General features: G+C 39.5%; 2 protein-coding genes across 2 annotated transcripts in view; one reads left to right on the forward strand and one right to left on the reverse strand.

The window, feature by feature from the left end:
• Positions 1–112: 112 nt before the first annotated feature.
• tmtc3 (transmembrane O-mannosyltransferase targeting cadherins 3) lies at positions 113–15,585 on the reverse strand (the record flags this gene model as incomplete). The annotated part of the gene is made up of 13 exons (XM_083893933.1): positions 113–1,165; positions 3,553–3,779; positions 4,176–4,345; positions 5,817–5,920; positions 6,523–6,634; positions 6,817–6,937; positions 7,225–7,373; positions 8,918–9,170; positions 10,169–10,341; positions 10,480–10,595; positions 11,459–11,558; positions 14,614–14,832; positions 15,397–15,585. 13 exons carry the CDS (start codon positions 15,583–15,585, stop codon positions 288–290), a joined length of 2,811 nt encoding a protein of 936 aa, XP_083750059.1. The 3' UTR covers positions 113–287.
• A 1,519-nt stretch (positions 15,586–17,104) lies between these two features.
• The window catches only part of cep290 (centrosomal protein 290), a gene marked incomplete at its 5' end in the record, with an annotated part of 31,200 nt that continues 27,261 nt past the window's right edge, over positions 17,105–21,043 (forward strand). Inside the window, 8 exons of the mRNA XM_083893768.1 lie at positions 17,105–17,212; positions 17,571–17,648; positions 17,753–17,822; positions 17,940–17,986; positions 18,933–19,067; positions 19,925–19,978; positions 20,129–20,149; positions 20,866–21,012. Of these exons, the coding sequence (XP_083749894.1) occupies positions 17,105–17,212; positions 17,571–17,648; positions 17,753–17,822; positions 17,940–17,986; positions 18,933–19,067; positions 19,925–19,978; positions 20,129–20,149; positions 20,866–21,012 (660 nt within the window). The remainder of the gene's footprint in view (positions 17,213–17,570; positions 17,649–17,752; positions 17,823–17,939; positions 17,987–18,932; positions 19,068–19,924; positions 19,979–20,128; positions 20,150–20,865; positions 21,013–21,043) is intronic.

Raw genomic sequence — 21,043 nt, forward strand, 5'->3', positions numbered from 1 at the left:
CACACACACACACACACACACACACACACACACACACACACACAGGCATGTACATCTGTCATAAGCTTTAAATAGTTGATCCCAAATTGACTTTGTGCTTATTGTTAAGAGTCTCATGTGTAGATCAACATTTCCCTTCTTTACACAGTTTAGTGTTAGAACAACAGGACCACGCTGAGTGGCCTGCAAATACAGGGTTAAATCAAAAGAAATAAAAAAACGGCAAATTGATAACGAATACATAAAGAGCTCTATAAAAAGTAGTCCAGCTGTAAATTACAACAACGTCAATCACCGCTTAATATTCGCTCAATCTCCTCGAGTCTCTTCAAGGCAGCTGCTCTTTTTTCCTCTATATCCTTAATCTCTTTAGTGGACTTACCCTTAGTCCGCTTGTCAGACTGGCTACTGTCCAAAGACTCTGATTTGTCCACGCTCACACCCACAAGGCTTTTTGCAGAGGATTTCCGCACATTCTTCTCATCCCCAGCCCCCGCTCCGACAGCATCAGCAACCCTCCCTTCCTCCTCACCCTCAGCGGCCGCCTCCATTCCAACAATGACTCTCTTCACCTTTTCCTCTTTGGCTGTCGTGGTGGCTCCCTCTGCTGAAGAAAGGGGTTGCCCTGCTGCGCTCATGGCAGCCATTTTACTCCGTACGATGCTCAAGTGACGACGCACATATTCCTCGTTCGGCGCGAGGGCCAGCGTTTCCTCCAGGCAGCGCTCTGCCCGCGGCAGGTCACGCTCCTCAAAGTAGACCACACACAGGTTGTGCTTGCCTTGAACATTGGTGGGGTCCATGTGTAGAATGCGCTCAAAGCAGGTTTTAGCACCGCGGGTGTCCTTTTTGTGGTTCATGAGGATGTCGCCCTTCAGAATTAGACCCTTGATGTGCTGAGGGTGGTGGTGCAGTAGCTCATCCAGCACTGGCAGCGCATCAATCTCCCGTTTAGACTGAGAGTAAAGCAATGCCAAATTAAATAGGGCACTGCGGAAGCCGGCCTGCAAATCAATGGCTTTACGCATCCACCTCTCTGCTGCTTCATTTTCATTGGCATCCATGGCCAGCATGCCAAGGTTGAAGTAGCCGTTCGCATCTTCAGGCTCCTCCTCCACATAGGTGAGGAAACGGCGGTTAGCCTCAGGCCAGAACTTAGGGTCACCTATCATAGAAAAGCAAAGATGTATGAGGTATAATAGTTTTTTTTTAATTAACTGTGCTAATTCTGTTTGAATGCAGAATTGACAGCTTGAGTCTGTAATTGGTTTGGCTTTATGGGCGTGAAGAGGAATTAAATAACAACATAGTTCTGATGCGATCCAGCAGAGGGCACCCTGAAACTTAATTCTCTGTTGACTCATCAAGCAAGTAAGATTATGCAATTTGCCACAACAGCACAGTTGCACTAGACTCAGCCTGGGAACTAACTCAATCACGATATTATTGTGATAATTGTAAAAATAATACAATGACTCTACAACAACCTGAGATCAGGTCATCATACATACACCATACTTAGATTTTGTTAAGAAACATATATATAAATATATTTTTTTTACATCAGTTAGGAGATAAATTATAGTTAATATTTCAAAGATAAAACAAACATCTGTAATTAAAAAAATCCCAGCAGGCAAGAGCATAAAGTATGAAATCAATATAAAAATAGATGGTATTGTTTTTCTAACATTATTACATGGTACATTTAGTTTTAACATCATGACACTTTTAGGCCAAAAAGTTATAGTCTATGCCTGCTGTGAAAAAAATTAGGTTCTGGAAAGATGAAAATACATAAATCACTCATACTATATTTAGGTGAACCAGGCCCAAACATGTTCAAATTAAATAGTAAGGACTTTCCCCAATCACGATTGTCGTGTAATGGAAAATCCATCTCAATAAACGCATCGATTAAAAAGCGTTTTTGTGGCTATGTACAATAAAATTGTACATCATCTAATCATGACAATAAAAGCACACAGCTGTATTATGGAGTTTGTACAGAGCAGCTGTCTTAACTACTTTGGCGCCATCAATAATCAACTTCAGTATGCCAAGGTCCCGCCAGAAGCTAGTGCCTCCCTCCCCAACACAGTTCTATCCACTATCCGGTCCTGATAATTATCTCAATTGTCTACAGATAAAACATATATCTGGGTAATGGTAAATGTTAGGAATCAATGTCACAGTACATTGGAACAAACTTAATTGAATTTCTTTTTTTTACAGCCACATCCTCCTCTAACCATGACTGACATTCATCTGTTCTTATGCAAGGAATTAATGTCACAGTAAATTTGAGGACATTCTTTGCTTGAACTGAACTCTTTCGATAGCTTTTTTGATAGCATAATCCTCAAATCCGGAATCAATTAATAAATTAATCGTCAACTATTCTGATAACCGATTAATCGGTTTGAAGCTTTTTTCATTATTAAAACGAGATTTCTGATCGTTTTAGGTTCTTAAATGTGAATATTTTCTTCGTTTCTTTGCTCCACATAACAAAGAAATCATTAAAACTGATTCATTTTGGTTTGAGGACAAAACAAGACATTTGAGAACATCGTCATTTCTAGGTTTGACAAACACTGATCAACGTTTTTTTTAACATTTTATGGACCAAACGAAAATAATGGTAAGATACAACTCTAACCACAAGCAGAAGTTGGAAAGGGGGGAAATTATATATATATATTTTTTTTAAGTGTGATGGTTGGAGCTCAAGGCAGAGAATACTTTTCTCGTTTTTAAAGAATTTAAAGAAAAAAAAGGAAAACATCTAATCGAGGAAAAGAGTAGGTGAGTTTGGTAAATTCTGCACACTGTGCTACATTAAGCACTTGTCAATGCAATGCGTAATTTTTTTTCAGAGGAACAAATCACGTCAGTCCATCAATCAATTTCTAGGAAGAGTCTGTACACCTGTGATGTCATTTTTCTAAAAAATGTATGGATGATCCAAGCAATATTTCAGAGGCTTGTTCATCCCAGTTGAACTTTGTATAATCGCAAGTCATGAAGCATGACGTGACAGAAACTTGGCAAGGAAGTCGGGGCATGCAGAGTTCACCGCAGCGAAAGGGCCAAATCTTGAATGACTGGTTACACCCTAAACTCGAACAAGAACTTATATCCTCAAATTTCACCAATTCAAGGCCCTTGAATGAGCGTTAAGTCGTACTTGCCAAGTGCTACTTGAGCGCAGCCGGAGACTATGTAAACTATTCTTGTATGGTACGGTATAAAATGTCTAACTTCCCAGTCGATGAGTAAAAATAAATATGAGTAAGGATCTGAATAAGTGGTGCCGTGATTGATGTTTCTTCTGCGTTTATTTAAACCCCACAGGCTCCAGCACGGATACACATTTGACCAAACTACTAAACTGGATCTCCCAAATTTAGTGTAAAACATCGCTACAGTGGGGAGCAGAGGTTTAAACAGAATGCTATGCTCTACTAGCTCTCCACCACATCTTTGCACCAAAGAGTATAGTCCTAATATAACCCATCCCTATTGACTTGATGATTTGTGGACACTCACCGGATTCCTGCATGAGAAGAGCGGAGTTAAAGAGAGCCAGCTTGTGACGTGGGTTGAGCTCCAGAGCGTGGTTGAAGTTCTTCAGGGCTTCCGACGGGTCCTTCATTTCAATGTTGACGATAGCCAGGTTGTACCACAGGTCGGCGTTTGTGTGGTCCAGCTCCAGGGCTCGGAGGTAGGCGTCCCGTGCCTCGGTGAGCTTGTTCATCTTCAACAGGAGCTCTCCTCTGTGTCAAACAAAATCAAATCAGTTAAAAAGCACAGAAATCACACGAATGAAGAGTCATTAGAGCGTGACATTGTTTTTACATGATGGAGGACTGACTATAAAGCATGTCCACTGTAACCAAATACAGGATAAACCAGACTAAATAGATGCAATGGCTTGGTGTTTGCTCAGAGATACAGTTTACAGAAGGTCAAACAAAGAGTATGTGTTTGTTTTTTTCAAGGGTTGGGAATGTATCTTTTCAAACTTGTTCCCTCTAAAGTGGAAAGTTGACCAAAAGAAGGAAACGGGAAAAAAATAACAAGTAGTTGGAACATTGGAATTTGATTCCTGTATATACAAACATTCCACAAAAAGAGGCTCTTTAATCATGCTAATGAAATCTGGATCTTGCCTGCTAATGTAGGCTTGTTTGAAGTCTGGTCTCATGCTTATCGCTTGTCGGTAGAGCTGGTCGGCCTCTTCCAAGCGTGACTCGTTGGCCCGTATCAGATTAGCCAGGTTTATGTAAACATTCAGATGGTTCGGGGCAACGCGGGTCGCGTACTTCTTACCTGGAATAACCTGAAGAGTGATCAAATCAAATAATTCATTAGTCTCATCATCTGAAAACCACATTTAAAACACAATGGAATACTATTACTAGCACAACCCTATTTCTAGGTGGAGTCTTGGTGGGGACTGTATTATAAAATCAGGTGCCATTTAGCCATACTTTTTTAACATGCCTATAAACTGAACCATCAATCAATTGTCTGGTTACAAACACTTAATATGTGTAGAGGATGAATTTCCACTTTGTAATATGGTAAATATCAATTTTGATTCTCAAACAGTTTGCTGTAGTATACCGATGTTAGCCTTTACTAAATTATACATTATACAATAACCTGGATAGTACATAGGAAATAACTGGTATGACTGTAATTCTATCTCCTCAGCACATTCCTACCATTGTTATTACCAAGCAGGAAACAGCAATAGAAATAAGATATGATCACATTATAATCACTTCCCTTTGGCAAAAATAGCAACACATTTCTAGCATGTTGTCAGTGTGACGTAAATTAAAGTGTTACTTAAAGTGAATGAAGAGAGCTTGGAGAGCTTTTACTTTGAAGAAGGTACAGCGAGAGTGTTGTGTGTGCGATGTATTTGACATATAGAGACACGCATCCAGTGTGGCCTTGGATGTTTAAAAGGGGAAATTAAATCCCACAGGTGCACAGGTCAAAGTAATGCGGAGATGGATCGTAAATTGTGGTGTGCTGCAGTACGTGCGAGAGGGCTTGATTCAAGTTGATGGCCATGGCCTGCATCTACTCTCTTAAGGAAGATAAACCGGTGATTACTCTCTGAAACGCTTCACTATAATGAATACATATACATATCATACACTACTGTTCAAAAGTTTTGGCTCACTTAGAAAAGTCCTTATTTTTGAAGGAAAAGCACTTTTTTTCAATGAATATAAAGTTAAATGAATCATAAATACACTCTATACATTGTTAATGTGGTAAACGACTATTTTAGCTGCAAACGTCTGGTTTTTAATGGAATATGTACATAGGTGTATAGAGGCCCATCTCTAGCAACAATCTCTCCAGTGTTCTAATGGTACATTGTGTTTGCTAATCGTGTTAGAAGGCTATTGAATGATTAGAAAACCATTGAAAACCCTTGTGCAATGATGTTAGCACAGCTGAAAACAGTTTTGCTGGTTCTTTGACAAAAGGGCAAAATTATAATCTTGAATAAAAATCATAATTTTTGACTATATTTTCTATTCATTTTGCAACTCTTTTGATGAATAAAAGTGTGACTTTTAATGGAAAACACAAAAAAAATGTATAGATGACCCCAAACTTTTGACCGGTAGTGTACATAGTTAAACTAGAAATGTAACTTGTGCCAAATTATGTGATCCTAAATCTACTAAAAACAAACCTCACTGCCACAGCATGAATTGGAAACAGGAAACTGGAAAATACACAAGTGGTGAAGAACCAAAAGTTGTGGATATGGAACACGATACCTGTGGCATGAGGGATTTGGCAACCAAGTATGCATCTTCTGCCTCTTTGGACTTGTTCAAGTTCTTGTAGGTTCTTCCCACATTCATATGTGCGCCAATGTCATCTGCAACAAGATGGAGGGGGAAAGTTGTAAGGAAAAAAATGTGATGTGTAAAGAGGTCAATCAAGACCAAGAAGAAGTAATGCATCATAATTATCATCACAGGAAATCCACATATGTGTTTATATCTTGGGGTGGGACTCATAGGTGATGATGTGGTAAATGTTTAGCTGTCAGAGCTGATGCCAGGCTTCCTGAAAAATAAGCCACATGGAAAAACAGAAGGCAAATCTGGCGGAAGCATCCGTGGCCCTAACTGCATTTGGTATTATTAAAGGGATATTTTTGGTTCTTTGAAGTATGAGACAGGGGAGGCTTGCTCAAACTGAAGACACAAACTCTAACATCTAACATCATGTTAGTGTGATACTTACTGTCAGTAATATCTCTTTAACTATAAAAAATATAACGTAAAATAATTTCAGTCCACCATAACTATGTGTATTTTGTCACGTCAGACCCTGCACTAGATGAAATTCAAACACTGGACTGAATCAGCACCGATGACTGACAGCTGTGTGCGCTCCACTGAAACCAAAACACCACACCACAATTCCCCTTTAAGAAATAATCTGATTCTAGTCATAGTTGTTTGGGTTTCTTACCTGGCTGGACACGAGTGGCCTGGAGAAAATAACGCAGGGCCTTGCCATAATTATTCTGATTCTCAAGAGCGTGGCCAACATTATTCCATAACTTGGCATTGTTCTTGTTGACCTGCAGGGGCAGAGAGTTTAAATACATTGCTAGTTTATTATTGTCTGTGAAATACTGACCACATTTAGACAACACAAACCTCTATTTGATGAATTAAGCTGACTTTCGTATCGTTTAGGTGATGATTAAAGATGTGTTTTAACGCTACAATACAGCCAGGATAAACAAGACACCCATCTTACCTTAAGGGCCGAGGTGAAGAGAGTATATTCTGACTCCCAGTCCCAATTCCTGTTGAAGGTTTTCACTGCATGTGTTGTTAAAAGGACGCCAATCATCAGCCAGGAAACTTTCTTCAAATGGCTGCAAATCAAACAATTCGACAATTTAATTTTCATGCGAAGCAAGTTCAATTTTTCCGATAATCATACTGTGAAAAGTGTAAAGCCTGATATTTTACAGACATGTCTGCCGAAAAATGAGATTGGAATAAAACATATCCTAATCAAAGTGACAAATCCTGTGTTCTGGTTTTCATGTTCCTCTCATACCACAGCGATGTGAGTAATTTCTGTTTATTGTAAGCAAAACACACAAATTATACTTGTTTGCCGGTTTCGACAGAACTATGAGTTTAGACAGGCACTCACCCTTTGTGCGAGACAATCTTGAAGCCATGTGCGACGAGAACACAGAAGCCCATGCTGGGCACATAAAGTACCCTCTCTGCCACAACAAAGCCCACAGGGAAGAAGAGGTTGGACGCGGGAATGAAAGGAAGGATGATCAAACACAGGGCCTGAGTGAAAGACAAAAAAACAACTCAACCTTTTTTTTTTTTGGGGGGGGTATCATTATTCTCATTACATTAGAACTGTTTCTCACAAATGTCCTTAAGTGTTAAAAAATAACACTTGTGCACAGCTGCATCTGAAAGAAGGTCTGAGTGGATGGGACTAATTTGATTAACAATAGCGTGATAACGGATGTGCAAGAGAGCACGAGACAAATAGTATTCTACGCGGAAATATACAAGATTTATTCCAAGTACGACGGACAACACCCTTGCAGTGATGCTAAGTCGGTTGATATATCGTTATGCAATATATTATTTTAAAAAGCTCGGCGTAAACACGGCAAAATCCATAACTCAGTTTGGTTTGAAGTGATTTGTGGCGCCCTTTTCTGAGTCTGAAGCTAATAGCATTACAGTGAGGAAGTTTACTGACCTCCATGTACCAGAGCCACGATCCTGTTGCATAACAGATACTAACTTTCTTTTTGTGTACAAAAATGAACACTCACTCTTTATTCAAGTATCTCATTTGCTCTTCATTTAGACTGGTGATTATATTCTGACTTTTATTTAATTGTGTGTTTAAATGTAAAAATAATTGGATCAGTCTCCTGATCCCACAGATAAAGATAATTATGTTCAATATTTATTTTGTCGAGGAAAATATGCAGTCAGTAAAAAAAAAAACAATTTTAGCAATGGCCAATCCAAATGATTAACTGCTATTTCTGTTTAACTGTGACTGTGGCCTTTCAACACAAGGAAACCTCTGTATCTGATGGCTTTGATACAGATCTTTGACCAATGGAGCTACTCAGCATAATCTCCGCGGGTTGAAGCAAATATACACATGTCAGTAATGTAGGTAATTATCAGGAGTTAAATCCAAGATGGAGTCTGATCTGGAACGACCAATGTTCAAATCCTTTTCATTTAAAGCTGTGGTCGGCAACAACATACGTTAGCAGTAGTGATCAGCAGTTAATTATCTGTTAATTCATTATTTGGATAGTGCATTTCACAAATGTAAATTAAAGGGGTCTCAGAGAGAGAACTAGACCTCGTCCTCTTGGCTCGGTTTACAGGCTTTAAAAAAACTTGGTCCATGTTGTGAAAAACAGAACAATCACAGGGGAGTTTTGAGAGAGTGGGCCCTCCTATTCAGGCTACTTCAGTGGCTGGTGTGGGAAATGTTACTGTCTCCATTGTAAACAACTCAACCCGTGCGGCCAAACGAAAAGGAATCAGCTCTGTTTTCATTTAGTCGGAGGAGCTTGGGGCAGAGTACCGTGATCCCAAAAACGAGCATGTGACGGTGGAATAATGCGCACACAATTCAGCATTACAAATTACACTGTAGCAGTGGAACAAAGGACTAAATTATGCTGTCTTATGTTATTATAACAACCGTTTGATTCATTATGAAACTGTGATGGGGCAAACTGGAGTAGAAAAGGCTGTCAGTCGAAAACATTGCAATATTATTAATATTAATGTGTAAACTGGAGCAATATGTATAATAACATTTATGACAAACTTCCGCTCACCATAATGACAATCTTGGCAGAGCTGTGTCTGTAGCGAAGGCTGTGGTAAGCCAACAGGCCCAGAAAAGTGTAGAACACCAGCGTGGCCACATTTCGGAGGTCTAGCAGCGACTCAACCAGAGGGATGGTGCCCATGGTCCAGTCGCAGCAGAGCTCCGAGGGATTCAGCAGCAGCCATGCATTCACAGGGAGCAGGTAGTTGAAAGTCAGTTGTCTCGAGGGAGTGGGGCTGACTGCTGCTGGGTTGTCAAATCTATGAGAGGAGACACAAGCAAAAGGTTAATAAGCCGACCAATAAACTGAAGAAGAAGGTAAAAAAAATACAGTATGTATGATGACATACGAGCAGGATTTATGTGAAAAAAGGGAAAGACAACAGATGACAATGACGCAGACATTACAATGATAATGCTTTACTGTTTACATGTTTTACTGTTAATCCAGCACAGGATATCCTCGAAATATCGCGCATCACTGTGAGCCCCAAAAAGCTTCCCATAACAACCATAATCCTAAACTGGGAGATAAAATCTCAATTCAACAATACAGTCTCCCCGTTTGGTCATGCTCAAAGTAAAGCTTTAATATGCACAACTACTACTACTACAATCATAAACATCATCAATAACGGTACAACTACTCCTACTACTATAACAAATATATGATAATATGAATAACAAGGTCAGATGTGTCCTTCTAGTGGAAAAAATTATCTTAAATATGAAATAAAACTGTCTTCCTGTCACTATGTAGGTGTTTTGACTATACAAGGTTATTTGTGTAAAATCTCCACATCCTTAATTCCTGATTCATCTCATGAATCAGGAATTATGGGCAGATAATAATCTGATAATCTAAAAGTAAAAATGTTGTGTTTTACAAACAGAATTTCTCAGACAATCTGGAGGCAGCTTTAGGATTAGTACAACTAGTTTAATTGTCTGGAATTTTATCTTCACAAGATATCGCCACCAGTTTAAGTCTGTGCGACATCTTGTATATATTTTTTTGATTATTATTTAAAATATTATAAATAAATATTATTTATAATTATTGATATGCAATAAATATTTAATCCAATGAAGTGGTTACCATTTGACAATTGGCAACGTATTATCCCTGGTCAAGTATATCATGTACATAATAAACTTCATTTGCAGGTAAGCGTCCTTGCAACAAAACATATGCAAAATGAAATTACAAATATACATACGGATATCCATTTCCTGCTCTTTGGTTAACGGTGCCTACCTGGTGAAGACAGGAAGCTGGGACTGGATGACTTGGACTCTAACGATGACAAGCAGCAGGGTGCTGATGATCAGCACAATGAGCTTCAGCAGAGTTTGCAGGATAGCGTAGGGGAAACCATCTTTACCCTGGATGACTTGGCACAGAGTGTCCAAGAGCATGGGCAAGGTAAACTGAGAGCAGCAAACAAGATAAAGGAAGGAGGATAGGGTCAATGTTAATCAAATTAGAGGAATAATTAAATTAATTAAATTGAGTGTTAGTGTTTTATGCAGTTATGCAGACAAATGACCAAGATGAGCAAAACTTACCCCTTGTGCAACAAACACTTCATGGACACAGCAGACACCGATGACAGTGATCCCCTGCTCTTTACACAGTGTTGCTGCAGCCACGAGAATTACTGTCAAAGCGATAGGAGCCCAAACTGGAACAAAGAGAAAAAGAGAATCGTACGTAAAATTATAGATAACCTAATATCAGTGGTTCATTCTTATGTACACATGGGGCAAATTCCATACTGGACAGAACCAAATTATACCCAAATTTGGAGGACAAAACCCTTTTATTACTTCAACTATCCAACTATTATTTAACAAAGTCACAAAATAACATATTTGAACTTGGGGGCAGCAGTAGTTCAACAACTTCTGAGAGCCATGACGTAATGTTGCTTATTTTCTCAATGGATATTGGCGTGGGAGTGAGCGAAACTTCAGTTTCCAGGCGGGTGTCTCATGGTGAGATAAACTGACAACATTCTCCTAAGTGATAGCCAACTTAATCTAGCAAAGATTTTTATTAGATGAGCCCTTTGTTAAGTGGCTAAAATCTGTTTTTCCTTATGCCATTTTTTTGCTGAGAGTGTGCCTGCCTTGCTCTCCCACTGCTTGTCAGCACACAGAGCACTCAACACAGTCAGCTGGTATGTAAGGCACCGACTTTGCATCAATATCTGACACAACCACACTGAAAAAACTATCCAATTTGAGTCTATATTATTTTATAGAGCCTATAAAGGGGCTGTCCAATGGCAAGATAAAGATGTGTATCTTTTTAACCTCTGCAAAACAAATGCACTCTGTAAAATGTGGGATGTTTGACCCTCTTCCAAGCCCCTACTGTTGTTGCAAACCTCATTCACATTTGACATTTGACCTTTTTAAAGAAAGATGTGGGCTATGCCACAGATCACACCATACATTACAATCAGGAGCTGGCATTTTGGGTTGATTTTTTCTTCAATGACTGTGTTTTAATGTTTCATGTAAGACACTGCTAATGACTTACCAATGGAGTGGTCTGCACCTGTTGATTTTGTGTACGCTAGGAAAGCAGCCAGGAGGAAGATTGAAGACAGAAGTTCAGCTCTACCAACCACGCCTGTGATCTGATGATAAAAAAAAGTGACAAGACAGCATTTAAGTCCATTTGCATTTCTCAAATTTCATTAATTTACCAAATCCTTTATAGAAGTGGTGGATAATATCCCACATTAGGATATTCTGACACATCTGCTAATCTCTATGTTCTTCACAACTTATAGAATTACACTTTTCATGCAAATACATTATAATTGGTCAGAATTTCTTCTTAGTTTATCTGTCTTTTACTCTCAGACAGCAGCGTTTAAAACAGTCAATCTAGCAACGGTGGGGTGCACGCACAGTTGTACATGAATTCCAAGCAATTCCAAGACTTTGGTGCAACCAAACTTTTTAAAACTGACAGTAACCAGAATCAACATGTTTAAGCCTCAGGCTGTGAGAACAGGTTTATTAAGATATATATCATTTTTGATGCCTTGCGGGCAGATATACATCTTCATTATGTTGGCTCCCTCAAAAGAAATATTTTGTCGTATGAATTATTGCCTTTGTATGGAAGAAATGGAATTATCATGAAAGGCTTAATAGCCGAGAAACTGGAACAGCCTAAAGGGGCTATAAATTGTAATTGTGTCTAATGTATACCGTTTAATACATTGGTTCTCAATCAGTCAACTTAATGTAAAGTACTTTATTTCTAAAGCCCATATTTCTATTTCACAGTGCCATATATATGCATGCAGCAGGGAGGCATTAGTAAGAAAGCGTGGCTGTGACACACATTCACAGCACATAGTCTGGTAAAAAAAAAAACAGCACTAAGAAAATTATTTTAGCCTTGTAAGATGAACCTGCTCTCAGGTTATTATAATTATTGTGCAGGAACAATTGACACATGTTAATAAAGTATCCCACTCCTCCTTTTCCATTGCTAGTGGAGGAGTTTACCTTTGTGTGATGTCACAAAATTTGTGATGTACACAACCAACATGTGACACATCACGAAGGAAAGTGCCAAGAAGAGCTTGAACAATGTTGCAGTAGTTAAGTTTATAACTTTAACATCACTTTGCAAATCAAACTGCAGCAATGCAATCATCTTAAGATTGCTGCTTGAATTGGGCGCATCGCATCATCACAACGGAAAAAATGCAGACTCCACAAGGCTGTCACAATGGTAAATGGTGAAATGGCCACATTCCATTGGAGATGGCTTGAGGGAGAGTGAGAAGGAGGGTGATAAAGTGATAAAGAAAGAGAGAAGGGGGGTGATGCCTTTTTAGACATGCACATCTGTGAATAACGTCCGAGGGTGGCAATGAAAGACAGCACAGCAGGAGAAGCTCCTGATAACTTCACTCGGAGCAAATGGGCGAGTGTCCACATGACCCAGGCATCACCCCTTTGTCTGGATGATCAGGGACTCGCATGACCGGGACAATCTTCTGCTGTGTTTGTTACATGTTCATGTCATGAACAGCTGGAGAGGATATTGCAGCCACCTCTGAGTGTGGTCTTAATAAAGAATGACAAAATTTAATTTAATCACTGAAGAAAAACCCAGAGTCATTCAAAAAAGGACAGATAGCCCTCGAAAAAAAAATTATAAAAAAATTGAGTGAGCTATGGGGACACACAGGCACTCTTTGTACATACTAATCATGAAGGAACCTTCAGTGCTTGGAGCATAACTCAAAAACAAATGATCCGTTCAGAGAAAGATTCCAGACGGCGATAACATGAAGACCACTTGCTGAGCTAACTCTAAGGGCTCATTTGTGAGACAAATTGTTTCCATTCAAAAGTTTCAGAGACTCTGCATAGATGAGAGAATGAGCAGGATCGGCCCAGTGGTGCATGATGTGTAACAGTAGCACTCTACTCCAAGGAGCAGAATGTTTTCTTTGTTTTTGCTCTGGTCATGTCCTGTCCGGTCATCAATTCAACGATGCTGACTAGGATGAATTACAAGTCCTAATTGGGGGAAAGGGGTTTTCAGATAGGTCCTATAGAAGGAAATAAGATTAAGATCAAATGATCAACAATAAACAAAAGGTTTCTGGTTCCCGGTCAAGTTCAAGCAACTGTGTGATCTCGATAACATCCCTGATAAACTGTTCAAACTAACTGTCAAGTTCAAAACCTTTTGAGATTTTTAAACCCGCTGTATTTACAGGGAAAAAACAATGTACTATTTCAGAAGATGACTAAAAGGTTTTTAGATCAGCTCAAGCTCCAGTCACGAGTATTGTGAACATAGAACTTTTGCCATGTACTACTTTATTTTGGCAGTAGATTTGCGGATCGTGCCGTGGTCTGCACATGTCGAACAATACGTTATGTGTGCTGTTCAAGCAACAATCTAAAAAAGTTTTAAAATGGGGCTAAACAGAAAAAATGGAACCACCACTCTCAATGGCGTTGTTTCTTGTATGTTGGTTGTTTATCCAGTGTTCGTGATGTCAAACACAAAGTCACTGAGGGAAAAGAACAGAAAGACAACTATGCTCCTGGTAACGGGAATCAATCATCTGTTTTCAAATCAGGTTTATATGCTTTGTTATGAAAGGGGGTGGAGTAGCTCAGTGGTTAAGACCGGTACTCCCATGTGCAGGAGACATCATGGTCACAAGTTCAACTCCACTCTGTACTTAATTGTAAGTCGCTTTGGATAAAAGCATCTGCTAAATGACATGTAATGAAAGGAGACTCACTTGAAGCTGAAGATAAATGCTAAGTATTGTCTGCCTAGAACTGTGGAAATCATATAACGTCCCCATTAATCAATTGGGTACTATTGTATAACCAGGAATAAACAGAAGTATTTTGAGAAAAGAGTAACTCTTATGTGGTGTCCACATGCTGCACTTGTGAGCATCACTAAAAAGTCCAACAATCATAAACTCTCAACTTATAATTGAAATCGATCGCTCACTGATTGTTTTCACAACGAATACCTTTCAGTAGAGAACCATTATCTAATAAACAACTTACGTCAGTGTAGTAGTGTAACACAGCATCAGTCATTGGGATTTTGGTCTGTCAATTGCATTTTCTCAAATTAAGTCATGATATACATAAAATAAACTTGTCTTCACCCAGAAAGTGTACACTTACTGCTTCAGTGTGGATGGGGTGCACGGCAAACAGCAAAGCAGCAACCAAGCTGGAAGTCTTGTCCAGGAACAATCGGCACACCCGTAGGAAAAGCACACACACTACAGCGTGTAAAACCACATTGAGCAGATGGTACGAAACCGCGCTCAGCTCACTGAAGAGGTAGTTGAGTCGGAAGGTTAATACGGTGAGGGGTCGGTAAGATTTATGGCTCCGCTCCTGTAGCAGGACAAGGATTTTATGCAGGTCAAGTAGAGTAATAGTTAAGTAGAAGTTCACATTTTCTGAAGTGTGGTTGTATGAGCTGAACTGAAAACATGGCTGCCAGCAGGGACACAAGGAAAATGGATTTTAGCCACTTAACGAAATACTCAGCTGATAAAATGTACATCAGCTCACCTCTCACTCCCCACACACAAAAGTCCAATGATAAAATCACAGTTTTTAGCTCAATGGGACATGGGAGTAGATGGTGTTGCCTTGTTTAGTGTCTCAATGGTGGAGGCAGCAAGTACTTGGCTAAAATCATTTATGTCTTGTGTTCCTGCTGGCAGCTGTGTTGTTACTATGAGTCAGCGTTCATGTGTCAGGCTGGATTTGAGCACAGATTGGGGGCTGAACTGGGACAGTAAGCACCATGTGTCAGTACCTCGTACAACCACACTTCAAAAAGAAACCTGAGCCATTACTTTATAACATAGTACAAGTCTGTTTTACTATTTACTGTTTCTTAAAATCAAAGAATATCAAAATGATAACAGTATGTTATGGACCACAATTTACCTCAGCCATGGGCGTTCCCCAAAAGTCATTGAGAAATAGGTTGCGGATAGGAGTCGAGGGCCGCAAGTCCTTGTTGTCAAGGATTGCAGAGACGTCATCAAACACAAAGCCACACGACAGACTGTTCCAGTAACATCCTACAACCAGTCCAGTCAAAAGTAAAATCTCCTTCCATGACACGGCAGCCATGGCTGACCAAAGCCGTCATTGATCACTGTGGAAGAAAAAGAGAGTTCCAAATTACATCAAAACAAGCCAAGATGTGTTACATAATGTAGGCACAGGTTCACTGTGCAGAAAAACAATGAAGTTATTATGACATGAAAACTAGCTGACACCACAATGTGTTAATCGGAGACTCTGTTTTGTTGATAGATTTGGATGAGCCACAGCTACATCAACTGACATCCACACAAATAGGAAATCTACAGGAGGATAACAACCCAAACTGTTAAATATTACACATGCATAACATGTATAGGAGAGTTATTTGAAAAGGTGTCTATACACCACTCCTGCTTTCTGAACACTATACGTGATGCTGTGGAGCTTTTTTTCAATCTAGTTTGAGTAACTACTAAGAACATGGAGGGTTAGTTTTACTTACAAGCTGAAATACACATATTCTATAGACTGAAGAAAACATATGTTTCTCACATACCTGCACAGCTATCACATCATCATTTCAAATATGTTATTCAAATGAAAATTACCATTCCCTGTGATATCGCAATGTCCGTCAAAATAATCGCAATTCCGTTTATTCAAAATCGTTCGGCCCCACTGAAAACCCAAGTAGTCTAGCAACAGTACATTGACAACCCGCAGCAAAAGCAATTACAAATGTATCGTTGTACAGCAAAAAAAACAAAATAAAAACGGTTATTTAGCCGGCAGACACAAAATTAATCGAATAGGCTGTCAGTCGGTAGCGGGGATGTAAGAGTAAAAAGCACGCCGAGATATTTTCAGCCACTGTGAGCTAGCTAACGATAAAGTTAACTTAGCAGCTAACTAGCTTGATACCAGTGTGGATGCCGGATAAGACAGAATAGTCTTTTTTAAGGATTCCCGACTCACCGTGTCTATACCAGAGTAGGCAGTGACTGCAGCAGTGAGTTCAAAACAACAAACAAAGTCGAACGTTTACTCACGCGTACACATACATGGTATACAATTGAGCAAGCAGCATTCCACTTTGTGCAAGCTAGCTAGCGTCGGCACATCAGCCCTATCACTTCCGGAGCAAAGTTGATAAGTCTGGGCGAGTGGATGAGAACAAACTCAAGAGTGAGCGACACATTGCAAGTTTCAAGTGTAGAATCGAAGTACTTTGCACGCTATGCCTTCGTTAGTTGATCATGTGCCATGCAATAGTGCACTCGCCGATGTTGCATAGTCATTTATATAGTAGTCGTTTATTGAAGACTAGCTTCATATGCTAGTGGTTGTTGTCAGCGGTAACCTAGCAGCCAAAGCATCAGGGAGTGGAAGCCTTTTTTTTTTATCTGTCACTTGCATTTTCCGTCTGTCGGATATAAATAACGAGGACAGACCTTATCGTCACGTTCAAGTACTGAACTATGGTGTTCAATACTAATGGTAAAGCAGTATCATCCCGATTCGCCATCATCAATTAGCCTAGCTTGCAAAACATCAACATTGGGTTGTTATCGCGGCTCTGACTTTCACAAACAACGAAGCAAAGATGCCGCCGTCTGCTCTTGAGTGGGATAAAGTGACGACGATTGAGCCGGAGACCCTCGATCAATGTGGGAAAGGCCAAGTGGACGAGGTCTTCGACATGTTTATTATGGTAATGCTTCACACTCCACAGTGGATCTTTACTTACACATAAACATCTGTATGATTTGAATATGCCTTGCTTTCAAACTGTGTTGTATGGTTAGCCAAGGCGGTGGATACTTGCACAGAATAAAAAAAACAGGAGTGTTTTAGGAGACTTTGGGGCCAAGGACTATTATAACCAGGAGGTTCTATATTAAAATTGCAATGAACTAAGATTGAGGCAGGTGATCTGAAGTGTTGCACTGACACATATTCAGCACTGACTGTGCTCTGTGACCTCCGTGACATCCTCTCACTAAGTCTCAAATAATACAATCCATGTCACTTTAAGAGATTTTAATACTACTTTGTCTTTTTCGATGCAGACAGAAGATTGGGAAGTGAAGAATAAAACAACCGAGGACATTGTTCACGTCTTCAGGGTGTTGCAGGCCATGCTCAAGGTATTCACTTTTGTCACTTCCTTCCACTGCTGTATATCGTTCATACCACACTTTCTGGCATGTTTGGTTTGACCTAATGTCATTTTCCTCCCTCCATCTGGTAGATAAAGGATCGTGAACTTGCCGTTTCCATCAAATTCTTTGAGGATGCTGTGGAAGAAAATGCAAAAGCTGGTTAGTGCACAGATAACGTTGTAGTTGTAGAGTCGAGCGTTTTTTCCAATGCAAATGTTTAAATTAGAAAAGCAACCCTACATAAGTACATTATTGGTTGTGGCCTCTGTTCTGCAGAAAATGAACTCCTTGCTAAGGTGTCGAAGCTGGAGCAAGAACGGAAGGTAACGCATTTCAGCATTTGTTTGTCTCTATAATGTATCGATGCTTTGAGGCATATTCTATGGCCTGGACCCTTTGGTTGTGATGTGAGAATACAAATGTCTGCAGAAGTCGCTCTGGGCATTCTTCAGAGAAACTCAGGATAGTGAGTGGATGATTAGGCTCATTCATTTTTTTTTTTCTGTTTTATTATTAATAAGCTCCATTTCAATATTTACTGTGTGGTGAACTTAATAACACAATAATGATACATTACACCATAAAAATATTAACTGCAATGCAAAGGAGTGTACATGAGAACATGAAGATATTAATTATTTTACAATGGATTAGATTGGCACATATTTAAACTGGAGCCTTTGTGATTCTTTAAGTTTGTTGTTGCACTTTGTGATTGGAAAAAAGCGAATTTTCCAGCCATACTTCATATGTGAATAGTAAACTCTGGATCATGTCCAATCCCAATTATTTCCAAACTCCATGGCTGAAAATGGCTTTTTGCATTAATATAGTATGTAAGTAATTCATTGAATTACCAAGGTGTCCTTTTTAATTTCTGGGATAAGTGCCACAATTATAAATATGAATAAATAAAAATTCTTCATGGCTGCATTAGTGACAGCAACAGTGCCAAATCTGTCACAGAGTGTGGGACCCTGGCTCCAATGGGATTGGTTGTGGTGACTGAAAGACGGCACATAAGAAGATTAGAGCTAATTCCTTGCGTACTCGCAGACATTACTGCTACATGGGCTGTCAAGGATTTTTATATAATCAGAATTGTTTTCTATTTGCAGAAACATTTCCACGCACATTTAAGATTTCAAAGAACAATCAAATCTGTGTCGGAAAAAACGTGTAAACGACAGTGTATGTATGTTACGGTGGTTGTAAACAGATGGGTGGAATAGTTGTTTACGCGTCTTGTTTTCTGTCCGTGTGGCTCAGAACCTCGGCACTGGACCAGACAGCCGCTTTCTGAGGGATGAGATCCGGCAGCTTGAGATCCAACTGGAGCAAAAGGATAAGGACCTGACCCAGTTAAAGAAAGAAATGGTCAAGGAAAAGAAAACCAATGAGGAGGTAGGAGCTCATTACTAATACTTCCTGTGCAGCGATGGACATGTGTTCAGTATTGAGTCCTTGTATGACCGACTTTGTGCGGATGTTATTCATGGAAATGGATCCAGTGGGATTTATTGTAATATTTTAAATACATAAATAAAGACCACACATTTAGATAAAATGTATAAGTTATTTGACCAATAATCCCTCTTTCACTAATCTTATTATAGTCCATGTCAACTCTCAGTCAGTTTCCACTAATTAATACTTATGTTAATACACATGGAAAAGGCTATTTCCTACTGCAGCTGTAACATATGTTATTGAAGCAACAGACGACCTTTGTGTCCCTGCCAGTTTCTGTTTGGTCACTGCTGAAAAGACACTGATATTTTTCCCCAGAGCTGGTGTTGTGTTGCGTGTCAAAGTATAAGCACCTCTGCCAGAACGATGCAGTAAAATAAATAACAGATCCGGACTCTATTCTCTTTATTGTTTTTGGTACAGAATAAATCAGATTTTTATGTTGCTTTCTGTTTTTCTTTTTTTTGTGTTTCATCAACTGTTGTTTTGTTGAGTCCTGCATTGAATGTGCTGAATTAGACTGATTAATGTAAACTTTCAAAGCATTTTTTTTTTTTCCATTTGTATTGAACCGGGGAAGAATAGCACTGCTTTGGGACACAGCTAATGGGGATCGTAATAAATAAACAAACATAAACGACAGATGGTATTGTTGAGCATTAAAAACCGTTGGGGTCATGAACCGGTTAACACAATTACTCTGTGCAAACAGTTAAGACAAATGGTTGGTTCTTCCACAACATTTTTTTTTGCTGTATTCTGCATTTAAAGCTGTATTTATTTTCTCTCAGTTGGTCGTGCGAGCAGAGAAAGCTGAGGATGATGTGAAAAAGCTGAAAAGAGAGGTAATGTGACGGCTGGAGCTGCCTTCTGAAGCAATGTTTGTGTTCTTCTTTTTCTTCTGTTGTGCTCCCTTTGCGCTGTCATCACGCGCCTGTGCTGTACACTTAAAATCCATCATCTCTTTTTCATTTCTTTCTATTCTGCTGTCACAGTTAAAAAAGCTTAAAAAGCAGGTAAGACATGTAGGTAGTATAATTATCTTGAAGTAGAAGCGTCACGTCACAATGTCAAAGAAAGCTGAACCCCCCCTTGAATCAACTTTGACAAGACAGCTGATGGAGGAAGATGAAAGTGTATCCTGCTTTTGATTTTCCTTACCCCACCTAACTTTAAAGTGGCAGTTTTTGAATTAAATTGAAAAAACAATAAATGGACATTATATGAAATCAACTTAATTAATTAACTCTTTATGTCCAAAGGTCCCTGGCCTGTGTAGTACACTCTTAGAAATAAATGTGCTAAGTAGAACCATACAAGGTTCTTCGGCTTGTCCTCATAGGAGAACCCTTTTTGGGTCCAGGTAGAACCTTGTTCCAGGTGGAACCTTTTTAAAACCCTTTATTCAGGAAAGGGGTTTTAAAGGGTTCTCTGCATCAAAATGGTTCTTACTGGAATCATTAGCGTTACCAAGAACCCTTGAAAAACCCTTTCTTCGGGAAAGAGTTTTTCAGAAGCAAATGGTTCCAGGTAGAACCTCAGCCCTTGTAGAAGAACCCTTTTGGAACCCTTATTTCTAAGAGTGTAGAGGGCTGCAACTAACGATCATTGTTATAATAGATTCATCTTTCTTGATTAAATTGACCGTGAGAAAAATCTTTCTGTACAGCGTGTGTCATTGCTTATAGCTAACTTTTCTGAGAGTAACTGTGTCCTTCGTGTTCCACAACAGAATGAGCAGCTCCAGCAGGACGTGGTCTTCTATCGCGAAGAGTTGGAACAGAAAGAGTCGGTTCCGTCCAGAGAAGAGAACGCTGAGATGCAGAGAAAAATCAACTTATTGAAGCGCCACATCTGCCAGAATGAGGAAGACCTTCAGGTACTTGGATCTGTGTTTCTACCATCCCCAT

This window comes from Microchirus variegatus (assembly GCF_963457635.1).
Source record: "Microchirus variegatus genome assembly, chromosome: 8".
Lineage (NCBI taxonomy): Eukaryota > Metazoa > Chordata > Actinopteri > Pleuronectiformes > Soleidae > Microchirus > Microchirus variegatus.